We start from the raw sequence: 27,066 nt of genomic DNA, 5'->3' as shown, positions 1-27,066 counted from the left end.
TGAAAAAAAACAAGCATTTGCAATGCAATCGGTCTCACCTTTGGGACCTTATATGTATTAAGTTATGGAGCACATTAGCCTGGGTGCTGAAACATCTACTGTTCTTAAACATGGAGGGAAAGTAAGCACCAAACTGCGTGGCATGCCAGGTATGAGAACACATGGGAGAAATATTGCCTTTCAGCGGGAAATGGTATAGTCCAAAGCTCTGTTTGTCAGGGCCTTCGGTGGTCATATCACTGAAAATACAAGATTTGAAAAAAATATTGGCCACGGGCGCTCATGGAAGACCATTTCTACAGACTGGAATCTAGAGAATGCTAAAGTTATTCGGGTATTTTACTGACCTCTACTGGTCGTTTTCTATCCAGAAAGTTAAATCGAGGCAGTTGTCAGAAAAAGAAAATGAAGGAAGTCTCTCAGCAGAAAGCAATTCTGGTATTTTACCGACTTCTGGTGGTCGTTTTCTATGAAGACAGTTAAATAGATAAGGTTGAACAGAAAAAAAGTCCTAAGCGGAAGCAGACAAGTCCTAGGACTGATCTCCAGAGCCCACATAGTACATACACATATAAGTATATAACAAGTATATACTAATGTATATACAAGAGGTCTCGAATTCGCGACCTAAAAAAAGTTACAACTTTTTTTTCTTAAATATTGAAGTTGCTGTCATGGAATTCCTATGCAAATACTAAAAGCAAATACAACTGTAAGCCTAAGTACTGAATGCAGAACTATCACCATGCTATATGCAGCTACATTACATAAACTGCATGGCATGGAGGCATTTTTTTAACTGTGAAAATGTGCACAAAAGTGATACTTAGAACCACATTACGTGTGTACAACACATGTTCTGATTTGCCCTGTTTAATCTGAGCATTGATTCTTTTTATGCAAAAAAACCAAAACACTGGCAGTGGCAATAAAAAAGATATTTGGGAGAGAATCGCAAACCAATAAAAAATATGTAATACCACTAAAAAACACACCTCGGCACAGATCAGCACAGGCACCAAACATTTGAGCATCTGACTGCAGTTAATAGAGTCAGGGGTCTCTGATCAACCAACGATCTGTCTCAAAAAGTGTTAAACCCAGCATTTAAGATGTGCAAAATTCAAGGGAAATACAACTGAAAGAGCTAACAGGAATTCTTTTGAACACCAGGCTTGTCTAGAAAGCCTCTGTATCCTCCCCCACCCAAGTCCTGTCTGGAGAGTGCTTCGAGCCCCCACCAGAACCCTTATTCCTGCATTTGTACACCAGCCTTAAAGGCTACTACTTTCGGCAAGGACTTGCAAAACTGAAAGTGTGTTCGCCGTCTAATTTCAGGCATCCAAGAAGGGGAGCAGGTACCTCGCCTCCTCGCTTGGGTTGTTATTGGTCTTCACAGGCAGCTCCATGAATGCATCTCTTGTGGTCCAAGGTTACTGCGGACCATCATTTTACGATTTTTTGCTCTTTCACGTTGTCGAGTGTTCAAGCTCTTATCTAGTGCCTTTGCTCTCTCGCGTGAGTTAACCGTTTAAGCTACACAAACTGCTTTATTTTATATATACACACCATGCTGTTTATTCTAAAGGGCAATAATATCCTTACAGTATTGCTGGAGATGATTAAATGTAAAAATGAATAACGGGGATCTTCGGTTTCTCAGGTCTATGCTTGATTAGCTTGCCCAAGCCAGATTTTTTTAAATTGTCTTTGCATTCCTGTATTTGTAGGTTTCATTATCTCATTATTCAAACTGTTATAGTAATATATCAATTAAAATATTTTTCGAGCAATTCGTTCCGCTCCTAAGCTCTGAAAATAACAGATTAATGTGACTTGGTTTGCCAACCTCCGAAGAGGAAGTTTGTCTTCCCAGGGTTCAAACTCTATCCTTTAGATCAGAGGTCTTCAAACTTTTTTGCTCTGAGCCCCCCTAAGGAAAATGTTTTGAAGTCTGGCCCCCCTCCAAAACTTTATGGCAAGACTTGGGCGAGCGGAAGTGGTAAAGATGAGCAAAGCTGAGTGTGGGGCTCTCATGTGTTGTGAAGCCAAGGGTGTGACAGCGACCAAGGTGCTTGCTACGTGAAAGAAATGTAATTGAGTGGAATTGGTTAATCACCAAACGTAAGGCCTGATTGGGACCCAGTGTAAGCCTTAATTGATGGATTCACTGGAAGTTTCATATTGATAAGTGACATAAGAGTGTTGGATTCTGGAAAATATAATTTTAATGGATACTTATTGAAATGCTTGCACTAGGCACAGTCTGATTACGTATTACTAAAGACATGCTTTGAAAGCCCTTGTTTTATCATAAACACTAATCCCAAAGCCACTGGAATTGTATGATTCTGGGACTCTTTTCACATAATTATGGCTCTTCCACATTCGCCACAGAAACCATCACCTGGTGCAGAAGCTGCAAATTTTAGAAAAAAAATATTATTAGCTCAAAAGGATCAAAAGTTACTAAAATGTGGCGCAGTGTTCCCAGGCAGTGGCAGGCCCTTCACAAAGGTTAACTGGCCCCCTTTCACATGCTTGTATCTGAATTTGTTAAACTGGTACTAATGAGGTAACATATTTACCAAAATAGTATTATATATAAAAAGTACAAAATAATGAAGTAATAGTGTCAGAAAATATGCTGCATTTATGTGTATTTTCTTCTTGCATAGTTTTGCCAACACTGTTGCATAATTTGGTGGTCCCCTGTCACATAATTCCCGTGGCTCTGACTAAACCATTCTGCAGCACCATATCTTATACTGTGTTTACAATTTTAAAATAATGATTTACATATTCACATTCACAGTGCTTTATTTTAGAGGAGGTGACCTATAACAGTATGTATACACATACATTCCCTTTTCCCCACTGCGCCCACCAAGATTCAATTCTGTGACTGTTTGACCTCACAGAGACCTCTGCAATGATTGCGTTACTAAATTATGGTCTCATAAGTATCAAATATGTTTCATTTCAGATGTGTGTTATTTTATCTGCAGTTACCTGCAAGTGAAAAAGCATAACAAAATAGTTAAAGTTGTTCTTTTTAATCGTATCTTTGACCCTGCCTTGCACTTCAGCTGCTGTTTGTAAATGAAGACAGCTTGGTAAAGCAGTAAATCAACAAAAGGGTGCTTCCAGGCTATTTCATTTACAACTTCTTACTGAGGTATTCGCGCCCCCCTGGGAACACTGTTACGGCCCCCCAGGGGGGCACGCCCCACAGTTTGAAGACCTCTGCTTTAGATTAATGTAGATGTATGAGGTGATTATTGGATCACTCAGCCATCTTCCTCTACCAACGTTACCAAAATGGAGAGAAAAAGAAAGCCTGGCCTAGAAAAACCACCTATGCATGGGACCCGGGAAAGATCAGAGCTCTGTAATGAGATGTATTTGCTTGTCTTTTTCTTTCATCACCTAAGACACATATCTGGAGCTTAGCTTCTACATATTTGTCATCAAAAGGGCAAAGCTATCCACATTTCCAAGCCACACAATTCAACTCCACACATTTCCAATCCTTGCAATTCGACAGTAAACCATATAATTCAACTCAACAACACAAATGCACAACACACCACATACATATAATCCACGCCACAGAATTCCATATCATGCCACAAAATTCAACAGCCCACCACATAATCAAACTCCACTAAATACCACTCCACAACACAAAGTACCATTCCACATAATTACACTCTGTAGCACAAAATCCCACTCCTCATATTTCCAGTACACTAAATAAAACATAATTACTATCCACATAATTCCACTGCACACCATGCCACATAATTCCACTGCACAAATCCATTCCACACCACACAGTTCCGCGTAACACAATTCCACAACTAACAATTCCAATCCAACCCTCACATTTCCACTACACACCGCGTACATACACTCCATAACACATGAGTAAAAACATTGTCATTTACAACGCCAATAGCTCTAACTCAAGCAAATGCAAGAACTACTGCATTTCCAGTGCTTTTTTACTTTGTAGGTATGACCTAACTGTTTTATGTAAAGCACCCGATACCCTAATGGGTCACGTTTGCGCAATATAAAGCTCAGCAAATAAATAATGAAGTCTGTCTATAGTCGTCCTTCAGTGGTTTCTATTACATCTGCATGCATTGTTTTGCCAGGCAGTGAATCTTGACCTAAGTTAGTTTTTTTTTAAAGTGCTGAACATTTGTATACATTGTTTTGTTTTTCCATGTGCATGAATTAGCCTGTGCAGACAATAAATCAAACACTGATATTTTGAAAATCAGATGCCTTTCTATGCTAATCAAAGGCACTGATAGTGTACCCTGGGCTTTTATAAATGAATTGAATCTCTGTACCTTCTTGCACATGCATTCATAGCTTTATGAAACTGAATGTACCTGAATGATACAGCAGTTTTACTTGCACACCTCGTTTAAATTGTTTCTTTACTTTACGGTGCTCCGCTTGTCTCTGGGGATGTCTGAATTTTCTATATTCTAAGATGCCACCAAATCTCTAGACAGCTAACGTTGAAGTTAACGGATGGGAGTAGGAGAGGAGGGGCAAGAAATGAAAGAATGTAAAGGAAGGACGGAGAACAGGGTAAAGAAGGAGTGAAATGGATTGAATAGGAAAGAGGGTCATAGACACTAAGGGAAGGGAGGTATGACAAGGGGAAAAGGAGGCTGGAAAAAGAGGAAAATCAAAGAGAGTATACATGAAGAAGCTGGCTAGAGGAATAGGAGGTCTGTTTAAAAAGAGGAGGATCAAAGAGAAAATGTGTTAATGAAGGAGATTACAAGGGGAAAAGGAGGACTAATGGAGAAAGGCAGAGATTGGACTAAAGGAGAACAGATGTGATGGATAACAGGAACAAAGGAGGTGCGTCGAAGGACTGCAGAGAAAAATGAGAGAGTGGAAGGAGGGGGAGCAAGGGAGTAACATAGTGGAAAGGAGAAAGGGGACATATCATTAACAGTAACAAAAATTTGATTTATCTGAGGCAAGAAGTATAGCTGCATCGCTTTGTTTACCACTTCAAAGACCAGATTCAGCTAGATGTTGTTGAAAAAAAACAGCAAAAATAAAGTGCTAGTGGAAACACTGCAAGTCCATAATTGTAGGAAGATGGCTTTCTATATAGTGCACTAAAAAGAGGTGCACTGTGCAGAGAGGCCAGGTATCCCTTATTAGTGAACAGGAGCTGAGTAAAGTGTTCTATTTGTGGTAGTGTGGTCGAGCAGCATTAAGCTTATCAGATGGGAATGTTATGCATTTTTTGGACACAAAGAGTCTATAAATGAGAGACACACTCAATAACGAAATCCAACACCAATTTAGAAAAATAACAGATTTTTGTATTAATTTAAATACCAAGATCTAGAAGATTAGGTAAGTACTTTTTAGGTCTCGCTCGAGACCTATTGTGATTAAGTCGGCTCTCAAGGGACGTAGACAGGGGCACACGCGGCGATTTCCCAGCGTGGACGCGCATGCCCGCCCCCTGGAGCCGTGCACATCTCCAGAAGCCGATTGCCAGGGTCAGCCATGCCTCTCCAGTCACACGCGCACACACACTGCATACACGCACGCGCACACACACACACTGCATACACACACGCTGACACACAGGTGCCAAGCCCCCCAAGCCCCACTTACCGCCTCAGCCGCCTCTCATGACTTCTGCTGCCATCCACTTGGGCTTCTCCAAAAGACGGAAGTCCCGCCCCACGTCTGCCGTGAGCGTGCACATCCCGAGACCGGAAGTTCGGGAGAGTGCACGCTCACGGCCTGTTCTTTCTTCAGCTGCTAAAATCTCCTACTACTTACTTTTATCTGACTCGCTTTTTATCCGGGGTTTTCTGGGGCTGAGACTTTTTGTGCCTGGGCTGGAGATTAGCTGTGGACCCGTTTCAGTTTTACAATATACTTATTTTAGCTTCAAACAAAGCAAACTGTTTCCAAATCGTTTTTTAAGTAAAGACATTTTAAAAACTGTTAAAAAGCATTAAGACAGTTTTGCAAATATACAGATTTTTTTTCTATTCATGAAAATTGGTCTCAAACCATCTTCAATATTTGCTAACTTTAAAATACATGTTTTAAAGTACTTACTGCAAAATCTATGCATTTGTAGAAAAACATAATATGGGTAGCAGGAATATTAGAATCATAGCTTCCCCACTTGTTCAGCTTCTGCGATGTTGGATAAATGACTCCCTCTCTGTGCCTTGATTCAGTGTAGCAAGCTAGCGACATCGCAGCCACCTAGAGATTTCAAGGATGGGAAAAAGAGGGCTGCTCAGCCCGGGGCCCGTGCGTCAGTGACCTCTGGTGACTCGTCGCTGGTACAGGTGGTACGCATGCACAGTTAGTCTATAAAAACTAATCTCCGATTGAAGCTGCCCTGTGTGGATATTACTAATGATAAAATAATATGCTGGGGCCCTGTCCGGAGTAATAATCACGAACATTCAAAAAATAAATGTAAAAAAACTGACATTTTGGCTGAGGAAAGTCTTTAACATGTCGATCAGTGATTGAAATATATGTGTCGATGCTGAACAGTAACCATATTGGTGGTGGGGTGTATCTTCATTTGTGTAAACATTACTGAATAGTGCAAGCTCCCAAACCTCTGTAAATATCGCTACTAACATGCTTTTTGCACAGAAAAGTTTTCCGTTACAATAATCAGTACAACAGCGCTCTGAAACCCATTTGTGTGGGTCTGCGCATACAAATAAGATCTTAAAGCACTGTACTCGGAGTTGGCACACTGAAGGAGGCATCACTGTAGCATTAAGGAGCCCCGGGATCAGCCTCACTTCCGTACTACGCAGCTGTTCTGCGTGGAACTGCTCCAGAGGAGTGCACTTGAGGTTCTCTTACAGAGAATATGGCAGCATTTTCTGATGCGCCGCAGCTTGATTGCTCGACTACCGACAGCTCTCCTCCTCCCTCGCGAGCTAAGACAACCCCTGGCTGGCCACTGGAGCCCAGGTTTCCAAAGCCGGAAATCTCCCACAGGACCGCTCCTATGACTTAAGATTTCCAACGTTTATTGGCTTACATCTCTCGGGAACAACACACTCCGGTTTCCAGGAGTCCTTAAACTCCAGGGTTACTCATGTAGTTGATCCACCTGACGCAACATTCAGTAAGTGACGCAGTTATGCGCATTCGGACACGTATGTTATTGTCCACAGGCACAATATTGTTTACAGTGCACAACCCCCTCTCCTGCACCCTGTGAATCTCAAATGTGTCGCTTCGCTTTCACAACCTAAGGCAGGTACGGCTTCCATTCTCAGTCGCTTTGTAGAGTTTCCACAGAGAATCTGTCTGCAAATTGTTCGTTGGCTGCCATAAACTCACTGCGAGCAGCACCCTGGACTACCCGCAGCCCCCCACTGAACATCTACATTTAAACGCCCACGCCTCCATTTACGAACGTGGAAGATTCTCCCTTCCTTTCTCCGAATTGTATTTTACAAAAGAAAAATGGTATGCAACAAAAGTCTACCAGCCAGCAAGCGAATTCGAATCCGACACGTTGCTTTTTCACACTTGACAATCGGGTGTGCAAAAACGTTGGGAACCGTGCTCTTTTAATACTCCAGCTGGTTTAGAACCGACAGCATCACTGCCCACACTCCCCCAGTGCTGGAGTGTTGTGCCTCCCTCTAGAGTTGCAGGACGGTCCCCCTTCCCCGGTGACCTGGTGGTGAGGGCCTGCAGTTCTGGGAGATAAGATTGTAGTAGCAGGACGCCCCAGACCTGGTCTATTCACCTCTCTGGTTTGTATTTCACGTTTTGCTTAATCTTGCATTCTCGGTTTGCTATTTCCAGGATGGTATATTTTTCTTTCAGGCAGCATATTACTCGTGTATAACGTACACTTTGGACTGATTCGCCTCAGGTGTTTACAACTGGCCATGATTGACAGGTCTGGAGTTCAGGCTGAAGTCAAAGCTAGTTTCTCACAGTGCCTGTCAGTACAGGGCCGGTCCTAGGATTTGTGGGGCCCCGGGCAGAATAGGAACATGCGAGGCCCCTATAATTTGCATAAGATTTAACCTGACAGGAAGTTACCTCATAGGGTCAGGAAATAGGCCCAGCACAAAAATAAAAGTGGCCCCCATTAGTGAATTAGTTAGCTAGAAAAGTGTCAATTAGGGCAGTTTTTAACTTGTAAAGACATGGGGCCTTATTTATGAAAAGTGACGCATCGCTGCGTCAAAACAGCGATGCGTCACTTTTCACTGCGCACTCCATGCGACACCAATGATGCGTCATATTTAATGTATGACGCATCATGTCGCAAGGAGTTACAGATACGTCAGTATTTCTGACGTATCTGTAAGCGCAAAAGTGACGCATTGCTGGAGTGTGTCACAAAAGTGACGCAACTCCAGCAATGCGTCCTTTCACATGTGGAAAGCCCCATGTGAAAGGGCTTGCGTCAGTCTTACGCCTGCTGTGAGGCAGGCGCAAGATTTTGACGCAACAGCGTCCTAAAAGTGACGCAGTGAAATCTCATAGATTTCACTGCGTCACTATTACGAGGCTTTTTGCGGGGGGAACGCTCCCTCTGCATACATTATACCTGACGCAGGTATAATGTGGCGCAGGGGTTTAAAAAGTGACGCATCTACCTAGATGCGTCACTTTTTAAATATGGCGCAACAAGGCGCATGTTTTACGCCGCCGATGCGTCACAAAAAGTGACGCATCAGCAGCACAAAACTGACGCAAGGCCTCATAAATGAGGCCCAAGCTGTTTACGTTTTTTGTAAGGTATGAGAGATTGCATAATTTGATTTTGCTGCAGGCAATGTTTGTTTTAATATCATGAAAATCAACATTAAAAACATGTTCATCTGACCATAAAGCAGGCAAACAAACAGCCCAAAAAACAGGTCAAATACTAACCTGGCAGATTGGACCATTACACACTGCCTGATTGCCCTAATGTCCAACCCGGCCACTGTGTTATACAATTATTGTGCTGATACAGGATCATTGTTTTTGTAGGTAAAGTAAAGGACATGAATATAGGGTCCGGTAGGGCCTGTTTGAATATTTTAATTTACCACCAGGTAAAGACTCGAGGGACCTAGCACACTGAAAGCCCCAGTCCAGCCAATTTTACATTCTGATTGTGCTACTCTTCCTGCACCTCTTGTCTGGCTGCTATCACACCTATCTGCTCCCCCCGCCCCCTCTCACTTGATTCAGTATTTTGCACCCCTTTCATTTACTTTGTGCTCCCTTTCCCTAGTCCTGGATGAGCTGAGCTGTTTTCAGTGTGAGGCGCCATCAGGGGCAGGGCGCACTTCACAGGTGATGGCTCTTGAATGACCTGTCTAATCGCTGCTATCCTCCTGCAGATGCAGCGATTAGGCCAAGGCAGGCAGATATTGATTAAATCCCTTGGGCCTCCTGGGCCCCCTGGTCCTCCAAACTCTGAAGCATTTGAAAGCGCGAGGCCCCCTGGCTGCGAGGCCCTGGGCCGCTGCCCACGCTGCCCATGCCTAGCGCCGGCCCTGTGTCAGTAGGTCAAAAAGGTTTTCAGAATAACGTGGTCATCCAACGCATGGCCTCTGTGAACAGTGCTCACAGCAATGGTCACTATTCCAGCTGCAAGTGTGACTCTGCAAATGTGGGTTAACAGGTATACAGTTGTCAAAATATTGACAACGCGAAAAGACCTGTGCACTGCTACAGGTGAATGGGTGTGTTTTGTGTATGGGCGGTGAAGTAAAGGAGATGGAAGTAAGTGCTTTCAGGAAAGAATGAAAAGAGGGTGCTTAAGGCGAAAGAGATGAGGTGGAAGACATGCACATGGGTGAGGCGCATATAGAAAAAAAAAGGCCTACATGTGTAAGAGTGAACATAACACGAGTGATGGAGACACTAAAGACCGTTGTCCCTTGCACGTTTTATTCAGACTCACAATTTCAGATCTGAAACATTTTCAACATTATTAATTTCAACAAAACCATATTGCTCATTTATCTTAAACAACAATCAAAGCCAATAGTTCTGGTTGAATTAAGGTGGTGTCATATATATGGCTGCAGTAACAGAAAGTAGCCAAAATACTGGCTAGGTGCACACTATGGTAATCACAGAAATGCAGTTGCAGTGTTAAAACCACGCTCTTATTTAAACACAAGGGCCACGCCCACTTTATGAGCCCCCCAACCCTTTTCATCAAGTTTAAAGTCCTGGCAACACAGTATACCTGCGACTGACTTATTGCACACAAAGTGAGTGAGCCATCTTTAAAGGTCCCCACCACCTTTTGTTATCGGATTCCTCGGCCAACATTTCCCTTCTACCTCACATACTGAATGATGAAATGGTTACGCTACCTCATACGCCTCCTTACTCACGTACTGTTAAAGAGGTATGTACAGTTTCCACACCCCGGTGTACCTCACTGCCTGGGATGGCTACTATTCTCCCATTGTAACTCTGGTGGAAGTTACAATCACACCACCCCATGCTAGAGTTTACAGTGGCGTGCCTCCCCTAGACATCGCGTTTTCTAGGGTTTGTAGTTAATTCGCTTTCCCTGTACCCGTTACGTTAAATGGAAATGCTGGGAAACGCTATCCCAGACACCCCGGTTGCTGCTGAGAAGTGCTGGTACTTTCCCTCGCACATCAGAGTAGCGCCGGCACACAGCACCTGCCAGTCTAAAGCACTGGCCATATCTTGAGTCTGCTTACGTGTCCTCGCCCTCCCCCGTGTATCACACCTGCGGTTGGGGTACCTCTTGTAGGAGATAAAACATTCTCATCACAAATCGCTGATGGCTTGTTTTGTGGTGGAAGTGAATGCAAAGCCAGTGGTTCTTACACAGGCAGCGGGGGTCCCTGCTCTCGTCACCCCTCGGGTACTGGAGGGGTTTCCCACTCGTTATCTTACAGTATCAGCAGTGCTCTTTCCTCCTCTCACTTCCAGGTGAGCGGGGTCTCCCTCACCTGTTGGTTATTTTACAGTGATACCCAGTGACCTCACCGGCTGCGAGAGAGCGGGACCCCCCCCCATCGCTGCGGTCACACAGCCCCCCACCCCACCACCTCACCTCCTGCTGCGGGCCCGGCCGGGGCTGCTGCTGCTGCCGGCCCTCGGACTCGCTGACCAGCGAGGTCTTGAGCTCGGCCAGGCCGCGTTCCGTCAGGCCCCGGCTCTCCCGGCTCTTCTCCTCCTGCTCGCCCTCCTCCTTAAAGGAGATCATCTCGTCGTTGGCCCCCAGGTCATCGCCCCTGCCGCTGCTGAGCTGGGGCATGGTGACGGCCGGGGGGGCTCCGGGTGGAAGAGGCCCCTAAGGGTGGACTGGAAGTGTCCGGGCTGCTCTGGGAGGGTCAAACACTAGAGGGGGCTCTGGATCCTTAGTGGGGGCGGGGGCCCTCCATGTGCTCGGGCGTTACTTCGGGGAGGGGGTCGTTTCCTGCTCTGTCCGGTGAGGGTAGTTTTCTTCCCTGGTTGGGGGTGCTGGGAAGAGTGTTGTTCTTTCCTTGCTCATGGTGGAAGCGGTGCGGACTCCCCTCTTCTGTTCTCCTGGTTGGGGCTGCTCCCCGGGCTCTGCTTCTCTTGGGGCGGGGAGCTCCTCCCTCTCTCGGTGGTGTACCGGTCGGGGGGTCTCCGGTGTCCCCGGAGCCGGGCTCTATGCTGGCTCCAAAGTTTCCCTGCGCCGGCTCTGCTGCTGGGAGTCTCTGGGCGCCGGAGCGTGTGAGCTGCTGGGAGCACAGGGGGCGGGGCCACGACTTCAAAGCACACCGTCGCTGATTGACAAGGAGCGCCGCGGGGAGCAGCGCATTCTTAAAGGGACAGGAGCCGATAGAGCCGCATGCACAATGCACTGGAGAAACGCTGGGCATCCAGGCACCAATCACTCATCCCCCATGCCGGGAGACCCAAGCTCAGTGTGTGGTGGTGTGTCCCACCGCAGCTTCCTGCTTCTCTTGCTGAAACCCACACAGCCGGGGGAGGGGGGGTAAAGGGGTGTCTCGGGTATTCTTAGGAAGAGGGACTTAGATTTTTTTCATTTTCTATATACCTGTGCAGTGTGATCCCATGCAGTGTTTAATTTGTAAAAAAAAAAATAAGTGACAGGGCTTTCGTCAGGAGGCAACTGCAGGTTTCATCAGTGCCCCAGCAAGAGCTGCAAATGATAGTAACAACACAAATAACCATTACACTCCCCTAAGCGTGACAATTGGCACTATTTCTAGCCTCAAAAGCTACAAGAATGACTTTGGGAGAAGGTACTAGTAATTTCTAATGCAAATTGAATTAATAATTACCTGTTGTTGTGGTCATCCCTAAATTAGCCAAGCAGCGCCACCATGTGCCAGACCGTCACAAGCGCCAGTGTTGACAATTAGGTGCAGTTGCCGAGCACTGAAAACCACCGACTCAAATTAAGCACTGTTGCTATGTGATGTAATCTTTGTAAGAAGGTAGGTTCCAGTAAATTAAATAAACTAGCAAATATGTGAGTTCAGTGGGTTGAGGGGCTACTGGTTGGTCCTGAACGTGGTGTTGAATTGGGAGCCAAATGTTGTAGAGCACTTACCCATTGTGCCGGGCTGTACCTCCCAATTTAACATCCTGATTTAGAGGATTACACTTGATTTTTTAGGTCGAGTTATTTATAACTCGGAACCTATTACTATTGAAAGAAAATCTCTGAAACCAGTCAGATTTCGTGCAATGCATGTTGTGCACTCAACCATGAAGCTTCCCCAGGCGCGCGCTTGGCCTCGCAAAGGCTTGAAGGCAATCTGCTTCCCCACCCCCCTGGTGTTTATGGCTTTTCTCGCTCGCTAATGCGTTTTTTTCCCCTCCCACCCTTCCTTCAATGTCCGCCGCGCATGGCCTCTCTGTCCTTCACAGCCCCTCTCTGTCCTTCACAGCCCCTCTCTGTCGTGGAATCTCAAATTTGGGGACTACATCTTCAAAACAAGCCTGTTTATGTTGACACTTGCAATTAGAATCCTTTCTTTATTTCCTTTCATCCTTTTTTTCCTTCTTTTCTTTCAATCCTTTCCTTCCTTCCTTTCCATCCTTTCTTGCCTTCCTTTTCTTTCTTCCATTCCTTCCTTCCTTTCCTCCCTCCCTTTCATTCCTTTCTTTCTTTCCTTCCTTCCTCCCTCCTTCTTTCTTTCGTTCTTTCTTTCTTTCTTCCCTTCGCTTCCACATTATCACTCAGCACCACCATAGCACCACTCAGCACCACCTCAGCATCACTCAGCGCTTCCCCAGCATCACTCAGCGCCACCCCAGCATCACTCAGCGCTACCACAGCACCACTCAGTGCCACCACAGCATCAATCAGAGCCACCCCAGCATCACTCAGCGCCACCACAGCACCACTCAGCGCCACCACAGCACCACTCAGCGCCACCACAGCATCTCAGCGCCACCACAGCATCTCAGCGCCACCACAGCACCACTCAGCACCACCACAGCACCACTCAGCACCACCACAGCATCACTCAGCGCCACCCCAGCATCACTCAGCACCACCACAGCAGCACTCAGCGCCACCCCAGCATCACTCAGCACCACAACAGCACCACTCAGCATCACCACAACACCACTCAGCATCACCACAGCATCACTCAGTGCCACCCCAGCATCACTCAGCAACACCACATTATCACTCAGCACCACCACAGTATCACTCAGCACCATCACAGCACCACTCAGCACCAACACAGCACCACTCAGCATCACCACAGCACCACTCAGCATCACCACAGCATCACTCAGTGCCACCCCAGCATCACTCAGCGCCACCACAGCATCACTCAGCACCACCACATTATCACTAAGCACCACCACATTATCACTCAGCACCACCACAGCACCACTAAGCACCACCACATTATCACTCAGCACCACTACATTATCACTCAGCACCACCACATTATCATTCAGCAACACCACTCAGCATCACCACAGCACCACTCAGCAGCACCAACACAGCACCACTCAGCACCACCACAGCATCACTCAGTGCCACCCCAGCATCACTCAGCGCCACCACAGCATCACTCAACACCACCACAGCACCACTCAGCACCACCACAGCATCACTCAGCATCACCACAGCATCACTCAGCACCACTGCAGCGCCACTCAGCATCACCACAGCATCACTTAGCATCACCACAGCATCACTCAGCACCACCATAGCATCACTCAGCACCACCATAGCATCACTCAGCGCCACCCCAGCATCACTCAGCGCTACCACAGAACCACTCAGCACCACCACAGCATCCCTCAGCGCCACCCCAGCATCACTCAGTGCCACCACAGCACCACTCAGCAACACCACAGCATCTCAGCGCCACCACAGCATCACTCAGTGCCACAACAGCCCCACTCAGCAACACCACATTATCACTCAGCATCACCACAGCACCACTCAGCACTACCACAGCATCACTCAGCACTACCACAGCATCACTCAGCACCACCACATTATCACTCAGCACCACTCATCACCACCACAGCATCACTCAGCGCCACTCCAGCATCACTCAGCACCACCACAGCACCACTCAGCACCACTCTGCACCACCACAGCATCACTCAGTGCCACCCCAGCATTACTCAGCTCCACCCCAGCATCACTCAGCGCTACCACAGCATCACTCAGCAGCACCACAGCATCACTCAGCAGCACCTCAGCACCACCACAGCACCACTCAGCACCACTCAGCACCACCACAGCACCACTCAGCACAACCACAGCACCACCACAGCATCACTCAGCACCACCATAGCACCTCTCAGCACCATCACAGCACCACTCAGCACCACCACAGCATCACTCAGCACCACCACAGCAGCACTCAGCGCCACCCCAGCATCACTCAGCACCACCCCGGCATCACTCAGCACCACAACAGCACCACTCAGCATCACCACAACACCACTCAGCATCACCACAGCATCACTCAGTGCCACCTCAGCATCACTCAGCAACACCACATTATCACTCAGCACCACCACAGTATCACTCAGCACCACCACAGCACCACTCAGCACCAACACAGCACCACTCAGCACCACCACAGCATCACTCAGTGCCACACCAGCATCACTCAGTGCCACCCCAGCATCACTCAGCGCCACCACAGCATCACTCAGCGCCACCACATTATCACTCAGCACCACCACATTATCACTCAGCACCACCACAGCACCACTCAGCATCACCACAGCATCACTCAGTGCCACCCCAGCATCACTCAGCGCCACCACAGCATCACTCAGCACCACCACATTATCACTCAGCACCACCACATTATCACTCAGCACCACCACAGCACCACTAAGCACCACCACATTATCACTCAGCACCACTACATTATCACTCAGCACCACCACATTATCATTCAGCAACACCACTCAGCATCACCACAGCACCACTCAGCAGCACCAACACAGCACCACTCAGCACCACCACAGCATCACTCAGTGCCACCCCAGCATCACTCAGCGCCACCACAGCATCACTCAACACCACCACAGCACCACTCAGCACCACCACAGCATCACTCAGCATCACCACAGCATCACTCAGCACCACTGCAGCGCCACTCAGCACCACCACAGCATCACTTAGCATCACCACAGCATCACTCAGCACCACCATAGCATCACTCAGCACCACCATAGCATCACTCAGCGCCACCCCAGCATCACTCAGCGCTACCACAGAACCACTCAGCACCACCACAGCATCCCTCAGCGCCACCCCAGCATCACTCAGTGCCACCACAGCACCACTCAGCAACACCACAGCATCTCAGCGCCACCACAGCATCACTCAGTGCCACAACAGCCCCACTCAGCAACACCACATTATCACTCAGCATCACCACAGCACCACTCAGCACTACCACAGCATCACTCAGCACTACCACAGCATCACTCAGCACCACCACATTATCACTCAGCACCACTCATCACCACCACAGCATCACTCAGCGCCACTCCAGCACCACTCTGCACCACCACAGCATCACTCAGTGCCACCCCAGCATTACTCAGCTCCACCCCAGCATCACTCAGCGCTACCACAGCATCACTCAGCAGCACCACAGCATCACTCAGCAGCACCTCAGCACCACTCAGCACCACCACAGCACCACTCAGCACCACTCAGCGCCACCCCAGCATCACTCAGCGCTACCACAGAACCACTCAGCACCACCACAGCATCCCTCAGCGCCACCCCAGCATCACTCAGTGCCACCACAGCACCACTCAGCAACACCACAGCATCTCCGCGCCACCACAGCATCACTCAGTGCCACAACAGCCCCACTCAGCAACACCACATTATCACTCAGCATCACCACAGCACCACTCAGCACTACCACAGCATCACTCAGCACTACCACAGCATCACTCAGCACCACCACATTATCACTCAGCACCACTCATCACCACCACAGCATCACTCAGCGCCACTCCAGCACCACTCTGCACCACCACAGCATCACTCAGTGCCACCCCAGCATTACTCAGCTCCACCCCAGCATCACTCAGCGCTACCACAGCATCACTCAGCAGCACCACAGCATCACTCAGCAGCACCTCAGCACCACTCAGCACCACCACAGCACCACTCAGCACCACTCAGCACCACCACAGCACCACTCAGCACAACCACAGCACCACCACAGCATCACTCAGCACCACCATAGCACCTCTCAGCACCATCACAGCACCACTCAGCACCACCACAGCATCACTCAGCACCACCACAGCATCACTCAGCACCACCACAGCAGCACTCAGCGCCACCCCAGCATCACTCAGCACCACCCCAGCATCACTCAGCACCACAACAGCACCACTCCGCATCACCACAACACCACTCAGCATCACCACAGCATCACTCAGTGCCACCTCAGCATCACTCAGCAACACCACATTATCACTCAGCACCACCACAGTATCACTCAGCACCACCACAGCACCACTCAGCACCAACACAGCACCACTCAGCACCACCACGGCATCACTCAGTGCCACCCCAGCATCACTCAGTGCCACCCCAGCATCACTCAGCGCCACCACAGCATCACTCAGCGCCACCACATTATCACTCAGCACCACCACATTATCACTCAGCACCACCACAGCACCACTAAGCACCACCACATTATCACTCAGCACCACTACATTATCACTCAGCACCACCACATTATCATTCAGCACCACCACAACACCACTCAGCATCACCACAGCACCACTCAGCATCACCACAGCAGCACTCAGCAGCACCACCACAGCACCACTCAGCACCACCACAGCATCACTCAGTGCCACCCCAGCATCACTCAGCGCCACCACAGCATCACTCAACACCACCACAGCACCACTCAGCACCACCACAGCATCACTCAGCATCACCGCAGCATCACTCAGCACCACTGCAGCGCCACTCAGCACCACCACAGCATCACTTAGCACCACCACAGCATCACTCAGTGCCACCCCAGAATCACTCAGCACCACCATAGCATCACTCAGCACCACCATAGCATCACTCAGCGCCACCCCAGCATTACTCAGCGCTACCACAGAACCACTCAGCACCACCACAGCATCCCTCAGCACCACCCCAGCATCACTCAGTGCCACCACAGCACCACTCGGCAACACCACAACATCTCAGCGCCACCCCAGCATCACTCAGTGCCACAGCAGCCCCACTCAGCAACACCACATTATCACTCAGCATCACCACAGCACCACTCAGCACTACCACAGCATCACTCAGCACTACCACAGCATCACTCAGCACCACCACATTATCACTCAGCACCACTCATCACCACCACAGCATCACTCAGCGCCACTCCAGCATCACTCAGCACCACCACAGCACCACTCAGCACCACTCTGCACCACCACAGCATCACTCAGTGCCACCCCAGCATTACTCAGCTCCACCCCAGCATCACTCAGCGCTACCACAGCATCACTCAGCAGCACCACAGCATCACTCAGCAGCACCTCAGCACCACTCAGCACCACCACAGCATCACTCAGCACCACTCAGCACCACCACAGCACCACTCAGCACAACCACAGCACCACCACAGCATCACTCAGCACCACCATAGCACCTCTCAGCACCACTCAGCACCACCACAGCATCACTCAGCACCACCACAGCATCACTCAGCACCATCACAGCACCACTCAGCACCACCACAACATCACTCAGCGCCACCCCAGCACCACTCAGCACCACCACAGCACCACTCAGCACCACCACAGCATCACTCAGCACCACCACAACACCACTCAGCACCACCACAGCATCACTCAGCACCACCACAGCATCACTCAGCGCCAACCCAGCATCACTCAGCACCACCACAGCACCACTCAGCACCATCACAGCACCACTCAGCACCAGGACAGCACCACTCAGCACCACCACAGCATCACTCAGCACCACCACAGCACCAATCAGCATCACTCCGCACCACTCAGCACCACCACAGCATCACTCAGCACCACCACAGCATCACTCAGCACCACCACAGCACCACTCAGCACCACCACAGCATCACTCAGCGTAATCCCAGGTTATTGGTGTCACATTTGCGAAAGTTATAACTATTGGCATTGTAAATGACAAAGCTATTAATTTAGCAAATCTCAAAACCAACACATAAATAAAAAAATTGTCATTTACAAGACCAATAGCTCAAACTTTCCTAATGCGAGACCTACTGCATTGCAAATGCTTGTTGAGTTAGCGATTTTAAAAAAACATTGAAAATACAGCTCTTAGATGTGAGGCATTAGCCTTGAATACAGTGATGTTATCCTTTGGGAAAAACATACACTGCATAGGTTCACTTGCAAATGATTTACAGGACTGATCTTCTGGACTTAAGGCAAGTAGGGGCCAAAGTCCTTAGAACCACCAGCAGTATCGGCTTACCTGCCCTGGAGTGTAGAGGTGCTGGTCACAAAGGTAGCCTCGAACGCAACCGTTGAAGTCTATGGAGAGACCTGTAAGTTGAAAAACTGCAAGTGGAGTTTGGGGACAAGCCCTTCGAAACCCAAAGGGGGGCTTGGTTCTTGAGAATCTCTGGAGCAAGGGTGCACCTTCGGTAGGCTGGCATTAGGGCTGTGGTGCTCGGGTGTAGAAATGTTTTGTCAGGTGGGTCACTTGCGTTGGAGGCTCTCACTTGTTAGGTCAATTGCGAGATGGGAACAAAACAGGACAGCTGTACCATTCTCAATGATTGCCTTGCTGGTGATGACATCCCACATTGGTAGGTCGGTCTTGGCGGTGTTGCTGTCGGGGCTTGACACTGAATAAGCCTTGGCTGCTTCAATGGCTCCTGTACCCATTGTATTGGTGTAGGGCAGCTAAAGGGGGTCCTGGCATCTCCAAACTTGCAAGGAAGTGGATCTGACCTCCTGAAGCATGGTGACCTCTTCCTCGGGTTTGGTGCCATGTCCAAAGCTAGGCCTGAGTTGTTGCATTCGTTGGTTCTTATTTGTCATTCTTATTCTTTAGTCAGGTGAATCTAAGTTCCTGGTGTCAGGGGGCCACCTAAAAACTGAATTTAGGGGCATTTAGGGGAGTGAACGGTAGTAGCCAATAAGCTTCTTACCCTTGGGGTCACTACACCCCCTATTTGACCCCGTCCTTTGGGGAGTGGGCATTACCCTGTGCCAGAGTTTCAAATTTCACCAAAAACAAGATGGTGGCATCCATCTTTTGTGGAGTACATAGGGCATCCCACCTTAGAGGTGTGACTGGCCTGGTAGGGCAACACTTCTACTTGTATAGCTAATTTCCCACATGTCCTGGTGCCAAATAAGCATCAGGGCAGGTGGTGGCATCTCCCAGGTCTGGAGGAAGCTGAGGTCCCTAATCAAAAGAATTAGGAGCTTTGAAGCCCCCTGGCACTGATATGTTAAATCACTAGCCATCCTGCTGGAGGAGGGGTTAACACTTTTCTCCGGAGCAGGCGTGGTTTCTGGCTTCAGAGAGTGTGGGCTCTCACCTGCAGGGGGTCAGAAACATGTCTGTGGTGACAGGCTGGATGATAGCAGTCAGTCGGCACATTAGATAGTGGTATGTTTTTCTGGGCCACTTCTAAGGTGCCTTTTGGGGGCATGTCATAACAAATCTTGTACTTTGAAGGGTACAGATTTACTAAGACAAGGTGTTTCATATCAAACACCATAGTTTTCAGTGAATCCATCATATAGCTGGGGAACTCATCATGACTGGTGACTAGTAAAGATACTTAAGATCAGTGCTTAATTTGTTTGAAAAATAATAGTACGTGCCAGGGCTTTTGTCAGGAGGCCAATGCAGCTAACATCACCCATTGCCCCTGACAGCGCTGCTAATCTTAGTAACAACACAACTTCTAACCATTCCACCCCTACAAGCGTGACAATTCAGACTATTTCAAGCCTCCAAAGCTATAAGAATGGCTTTGGCAGAAGGTAATAGTCATTTCTAATGTAAATTGAATGAATAATTACCTGTTGGTGTGGTCATCTCTAAATTAGCCAGACAGTGCCACCTTGTGGCAGACTGTCACAAGTACTGGTGTTGACTATTAGGTGCCAGTGCCAAGCACTAGAAACCACTGGTTCAAATTAAGTACTGCTTAAGATGACTTCCCTGTTCACTTGCACCCTCTAGTAATTGAGCTAAAAAGCACAGGGGCTTATCTGCTCATGCAAATATGCCCATGTATGTAATATAATGCACTCTGCCTTAGGGCTACAAGCCCTGCTGTAGGGGTGACTTACATATAGTACATTCAGTGACTTTGGCATGGCACACAGGAAGTGTGCCATGTCATGTTTTCATTCATGGTTTGCTCCATGACACACAGTCAGCAATGGCAGGCTGCATGCAATTTGTATGTGGGTGGCATAATACATTCTGGAGCCCTTAGGGACCCTCTTTGGTACCCATTCCCTAGATACCAAAGGGTACCACTTACTAACAACTTTAAGGGGTGCCACCGTGTGTGCCAATTGTATTACATTTAGAACATTGTTGGAGGGAACGAGCACTGGCACTGATGTCTGGTTAGTAGGGACCCAGTGCATATCAGTGCTTTAAGCTTCATTTGAAAAAGTTTGAGCTGTCTTAAAGTCTAAGCTCCTAGTCACTCAGCAAGCAGGCCAGCTCTTTCAGTGGACTAAATTGCAAATTGTCAAATGCGTTTTACCACATATTTTAACTTTGGGAAGAAAACTGCATTAGCATCTAGATTGCAAGGGCCCTAATACAGTTTTATGTGTATATTTTGAATCATGCTCTCTTTTTTATTGTTCACTAAATTGTTTCATGCTAGAAGTTATGTCATGTACACTAGCAATACCATCTATACGAATTGTCTTCCTAGGGGCTAAATATAGTTGTTATTTTTCTTTGCTAGAAAATGAAAATTGAATTGGAACAAAAGAAAGCATTGCTGCGAAACATGGAAACTGAGCTTCAGAACACAATGCAAATTAACAACAAGATTGCACAGTCCTTTTCAAATTGCGATGTGGACATTTCCAAATTTAGTGACAAAGTAACCCAACTAAATGATCGCTGGCAAAGGATTGATAAAGAAATAGATGACAGGTATGTGAGAAAACTGTTGTACATTAATTATAGTAAAAATTTTGATTCTGGCAATTTTCTACTATTATGTGTTCTCGAGATTAGGCTGTAGAGTCGGTGGGAAAAAATATGCCTACCATTAGCCTCCTCCTGAATATGCTATCCTTGTTTCTCAATTATACTACAGAAGGGCCGCCACAACTAGGATTACTTTCCGGTGGCTAATGGAAGCCTTGTGAAGCTGTTTGCCTATGTTTATCTTTGCAAACACAAGAGGATGATGAACGGAGTGCCGAAACTTTTCAGACACTCAACCCCAGTCTCAGATCTGGACTGAACACAAGCATCCTGGGACTGGTTTCGGGGTAGCACCCCTCATCAGCCAGGCTACCTTGAACGCAGTGGCAAAGTGAGCAAGGGACCCACGTCTTGGCATACCCTCCCTACTTAGGGCGAACACAGCAAACACAAGGATATCATGGACGGGGCTCTCAATTCCACTGGATTCCAGCTAGCCTGGCTGATAAGGGGTGTTACCCTGAAACCGTTCCAAGGATGCTTGTTTCCGGTTCAGGGAAGACCTGTATTGACAGTTTGGGCTGGACAGTTCCCATGAGGCACAGGGTCAAGACGGATTTGCATATAGCTGGGTCTGAACTGAAGTGACAAAGTGAGATAAAGAACGATGATGGATTTAACCCAGATCTGTGACTGGAGGTGAATGTCTGAAAAGTTTCAGCGCTCCCTTCATCCTCTCCTTGTGTTTGTTATGTTTATCTTTGGTCAATGAGCAATGGGACTGTGTTTTTTTTAATTCTGGCTACAGGTTCTCTTTGGCCTCTGGCTGTCAATTTGTACTTCAAATTGTCTTTGCTCACTCTGCATACGTGACATGTGCCAGAAGAGGTGACACAATATTTTGGCCATCAAAGGACTATGATGTTTTGAACTGCTTCTTAGTTTATACCAATTGAATTTTCTTTTTATTATATCAGTAGGAGAAATCATTACTTTGATGCATTCTATGATACCTTTGCAGGGATATTAACATAATGTGGTAATGTCTTTTTGTAGATCTTGGGAGCTGGAAAAGCAGGGCAAGCAGTTGAGAAATTACAGGCAACTCTGGCAAGGACTCAGTAGATGGATTGGTGACACAAAGCATCGACAAGATGTCATAGAATCTACAAAGTTGGTTGATTCTAATACAGTTTCCAGATACTTAAATGAGCAGAAGGTATGCAGTGTGGAGCTTGTAAAAGAACTTTAAAACTGTAGTTGTTGAGTCTTTTAAAGATAATGAATGTAGATCTTCTGTTTGTATTTTTATGAATGGCTTAGAGCCACCAAGTGACTCTGTGCAGGGAGTGAGCCTTAAGGCATTTATATCTCTACCACATAGCTCTCTGCAATGTAGTTGAAAATGTAATATTTAGTATAGAAAATCTATAGAGGAATGGAATAAAGCGAGGCCTGCCGTGTCACTAATGCTAAGAGAGGTAAGCATATATTTCTAACATCTGTGTGCAACCTGTACTCAACACCCATCTATCTTTTTAATAATTCAAACTTTGATACATTGATTACCGAATAGAAAATCTGTTGCAAGGGATGTATACAAAAAGCATGTTGTCTTTTACAAAATTGTAAATAATTTGAAGAGCAAAGTCAATGCATCTGTCTGATGAAGTGGCTTCGCTGCACTGATTTGAAAAGTAAAAAGTACAATATTTTATACATAATCTAGACATAATCATGAGGATCTCCTTTTCCTGAATAGATCTTGAATGCAGAAATAAATGGTAAACGAGACGATGTCGAAGAGGTTCAGAAGACAGCAGAGCAGTGTGCATCATCGATCAAGGTACAGAAAGATAGTTTCTAAAGTTTTCAGTGAGTAAATCCAAAGGTGATGTCTTGTAATATCATTAATGATTGGACGTTATGATGTGTGTGGCAAGAAGCAGTACATGGCGGTGATGTCAAAGTTGAATTGATATCTTACCTGAAGAATTCCATTGCTTTTTCTGGGATGCCATCAGTTTTTATATGAATGTAGAATAGCTCTTTTATTATAATTATCATCTTAACCTTTCCTTATGCAAGGTTTTTAGTGCTCCTCCGAGGTTTTGTAGTGTTCTACCCATTGAAAGGATATTGAACGTATCTTTGACATACATTTACAAGGGCTATAACCAAAGACAGTGTATTTTAAGTAATACTCCTATATATCTAACATAGTTTGTAGCCTTTGCCTCTGTTTTGTGATGCGGTAATGTATGAGTTACACACATTCACTTAACAAGAATTGCTTTTGTTCTCAGAGCTGAGTTTGTATGAGTGGTTAACACTGTACATGATTTCTGGTCATGCCCTAGTGTGTATTGCTGATGTAACCAACAAGTTGTTTAACCTTTTAGTATAGATCATGCTATTTGTATGTGCTCCATCCACTGTGGAACAGTTAGTAAATGCCATAAGGATTCAGGTTTCATGTGTTGATAAACTTACTTGTAGTGATTTTCTGTAGATCACTGTTGTATTTACACTTTTAGTCCCATGATGTGATTGGTTCCTTAAGGGTTGTTGGTAATTGCGCAGTCTGCGGGAGGCAGTCCTTTGTACAATACTTTTTTCGTTTTCAAGTATGATTACCACCTTCAATTTCGTGTTTTCAAGTACTTGGCAGGTCACAGCTTTATGCAGTGTCCCAGCATAGAACTAAGAGCATTAATGGAAAGAGAAACAGAATAGTGACAACCCATGCGTCTCTCTCCTCATCAGGCTCCCCTCTACTACTATGTACCCCACCCTTGTACTCGCTGAAGTTGAAATTTTGTTTTTACTGATGGGTGATGCAGCTTCTGTCCCAGGCATAGCTACAAGGGGGCTGTTGATATTTCTGTGACAATATGATTACTCACCCAGGTCAATATGCGCATCTGCTTTTGACATTTTCAACATCCTTTGTTCTACTTTTAATTCCATCTCAATATTTATTAACATATTTTGTGTGTTTTGATTTTCAGGATTATGAACTCCAGCTGGCATCCTATAGTTCGGGCCTTGAAACTTTGCTAAACATACCAATAAAAAGGACAATGGTCCAGTCGCCATCAGGAACTGTATTACAAGAGGTACGACGGTGCTCTTTATGCTGAGGTTGGCCATGCTTAAATTTGGGAAGTTTTATTGTGATAGCCTGGCTTGTAGTGACAACGGTATGAGGAATAAGTGTGACATTATCGTTTCCTAATGATGATACAGTTGTAAGTAGTTTGAGAAATGTCCTAAATTCTAATTGAATTGATAGCATCATGGCCAAGCCCACGAAAACTGAAAGGATCACATTTTTCTATTCATCCTTCTAGAAATACTCATGCCCCCAAAGTATATGTTAGTAACTGGTCCACGATATACTTAGGCTTGGATTGAATCGACTTTTCTTTTATCATAGCGGTCAACAATATTCAAGCAGGAGTATAAGGCAGGCTTCTTCTACCAAGCAATACATGGCATCAGGTCTACCATTGTTCAGCCTTTACAGGGAGGCCATGGGAATAAAAAGAAATGCTAGCATATGTGCTAGCAGTTCCCCTTCTGATTTCCTTGTGAGGAAAATTGCACCTCTGCAGAATTCTGTAATAACTTATATATGTGAGGCTGAGGGTGATAAAGGATCTACCATTTGCTTTGCCCCTTTCACATGAGAGTTCTACTCAATAGTCAAAAAGCTCGAAAAATTGAGCAAAAGCTCCTAACACAACATGCTTATTATTTTTCTTGCAAATAGGTTACATGATGGTCCACGGGAAAAAAACCCTTGAAATTAGAGAATAATAATTCAAAACAAACCAGGGTTCTAGTTTTCAATGTATTTTGGCAAATTTGTAAAAGTGTGACACTAACTTTTAAAGGTCTACAGCCCAAATGAATAATTGCAAAATGAAAGTTGAGTTTTCTAGTGGAACAAGAATGTATTTAGGACATTGACTAGCATCTTCATGAAAAAAGATCTCCATAGTTTCTTAGGTGGGCTTGAGAGGGTCGCTCTAAGAACAGAAAACTGAAGAATGCCTGCGTAGGTAGAATGATTGGTGGGCCTTGGCCCCCTTTCGATAACTGTTAAGTTCCTAATCGAGACATGATGTGTCCTTCCTGGGAAACACTAACTGAAATGCAGTAAATGGCAGAGGGCTTTTGATTTACATTGGGCACAGATTCTGAAAATGCCTCTTACACCATCCCTTGTTTTTAATGGCATGTCAGAGTTATGCAAGGGTGTCCGGCTATAGGGAATGCCTCCTCCTCGATATGAATTTCGCCAAGTATATAGATTCAATTTCCATTGTAGCTCACCCCCTCTCCCCAGGGTTTTGTTCTACTACCTTCCAGAGATACAGGAAATTCCACATGGCTGTGAAGATTCTCTATAGAAGAATCCAGAACATTAGTCTACTAGTCAAAGTGGAGTTGACGATCAATAGATAGTTTTGTGTAGAGATTAGAGAAGATTGGTCAGATAGATAGTAGGTGATGCAGTAAGATTCATGACCACCCACTAGCCAGAGACTAAGGGCCTGTATTAGGTATCAGTGGACGGGTAACTTCATCACAAGGATGACTGATATCCCGCCCACTGAAATATCAGTCCAATTGGATATAATGGAATTTATAGTTCGGCGGACAGGATCTTTGTCATTGTTGTGACAGAGTAACCCATCAGCCTAGATCTAAATCGGGACTTAAGCCACTCATATGAACTAAAACCCCTTTGGTTTACCAAGTGAGCTGGTATTGTGGAGGTTCTTCTTCTTGTTGCCCTTTGCATATAAGCATTTACGGGGATGGGGGAACCTTTGCTGGCCATAATTGTAATCATTTCACTTCACTTTCAAAGACCCGTAAGTGGTTTGTTGTACCAATCCTAAATGGGTTTTGGTAAAAACCCAGGCAAAGGAAAGGGAATTCATCAGAACAATGAGTAAGGTATTGGTGAAATCAATGTGCAACCCACATCTGAGCAGAACAGGTTTTGGTAAAATATAATGATCCTTGCTCTATATTGGCTAATATAGCCCAATACAGATATAAAATTCGAGAGGGTGTACATGGTCCTCGCATAGTAAATTCTGGGGACAAGATGAATCTCGTACAATCAGCAATGCAGTCGTGTACAGTAGATTTAGAATATATAAACCTTCTCTTCAACATTGTGTGTCACTCTAATAAAACAATGTGAGATTTTGAAATGACAGGACATTTCACTTGTGCAGTCAAAACTTAAGGCTGTTTGAGATATGTATGGTACCCATTAGCAGTGCTGCAAACATTGACTGGGTGACCCAGAATTCTTATGTGTTTCTAATGTAATACCTATGAACTGTATCTTTGTGTAT

General features: G+C 46.3%; 1 protein-coding gene across 2 annotated transcripts in view; it reads left to right on the top strand.

Moving 5' to 3' along the window:
• The window catches only part of DSP (desmoplakin), a 229,494-nt gene that overhangs the window by 159,219 nt on the left and 43,209 nt on the right, over nucleotides 1–27,066 (top strand). For both annotated transcript variants that reach the window (XM_086965017.1, XM_086965016.1), the window contains exons 18-21: nucleotides 21,495–21,688; nucleotides 22,742–22,904; nucleotides 23,448–23,531; nucleotides 24,697–24,804. In XM_086965017.1, coding sequence (XP_086821143.1) covers nucleotides 21,495–21,688; nucleotides 22,742–22,904; nucleotides 23,448–23,531; nucleotides 24,697–24,804 — 549 coding nt within the window. The remainder of the gene's footprint in view (nucleotides 1–21,494; nucleotides 21,689–22,741; nucleotides 22,905–23,447; nucleotides 23,532–24,696; nucleotides 24,805–27,066) is intronic.

Source organism: Lissotriton vulgaris, chromosome 4_1 (genome assembly GCF_964263255.1).
Source record: "Lissotriton vulgaris chromosome 4_1, aLisVul1.2, whole genome shotgun sequence".
NCBI lineage: Eukaryota > Metazoa > Chordata > Amphibia > Caudata > Salamandridae > Lissotriton > Lissotriton vulgaris.
This window is presented reverse-complemented; position numbering and strand designations above follow the sequence as displayed.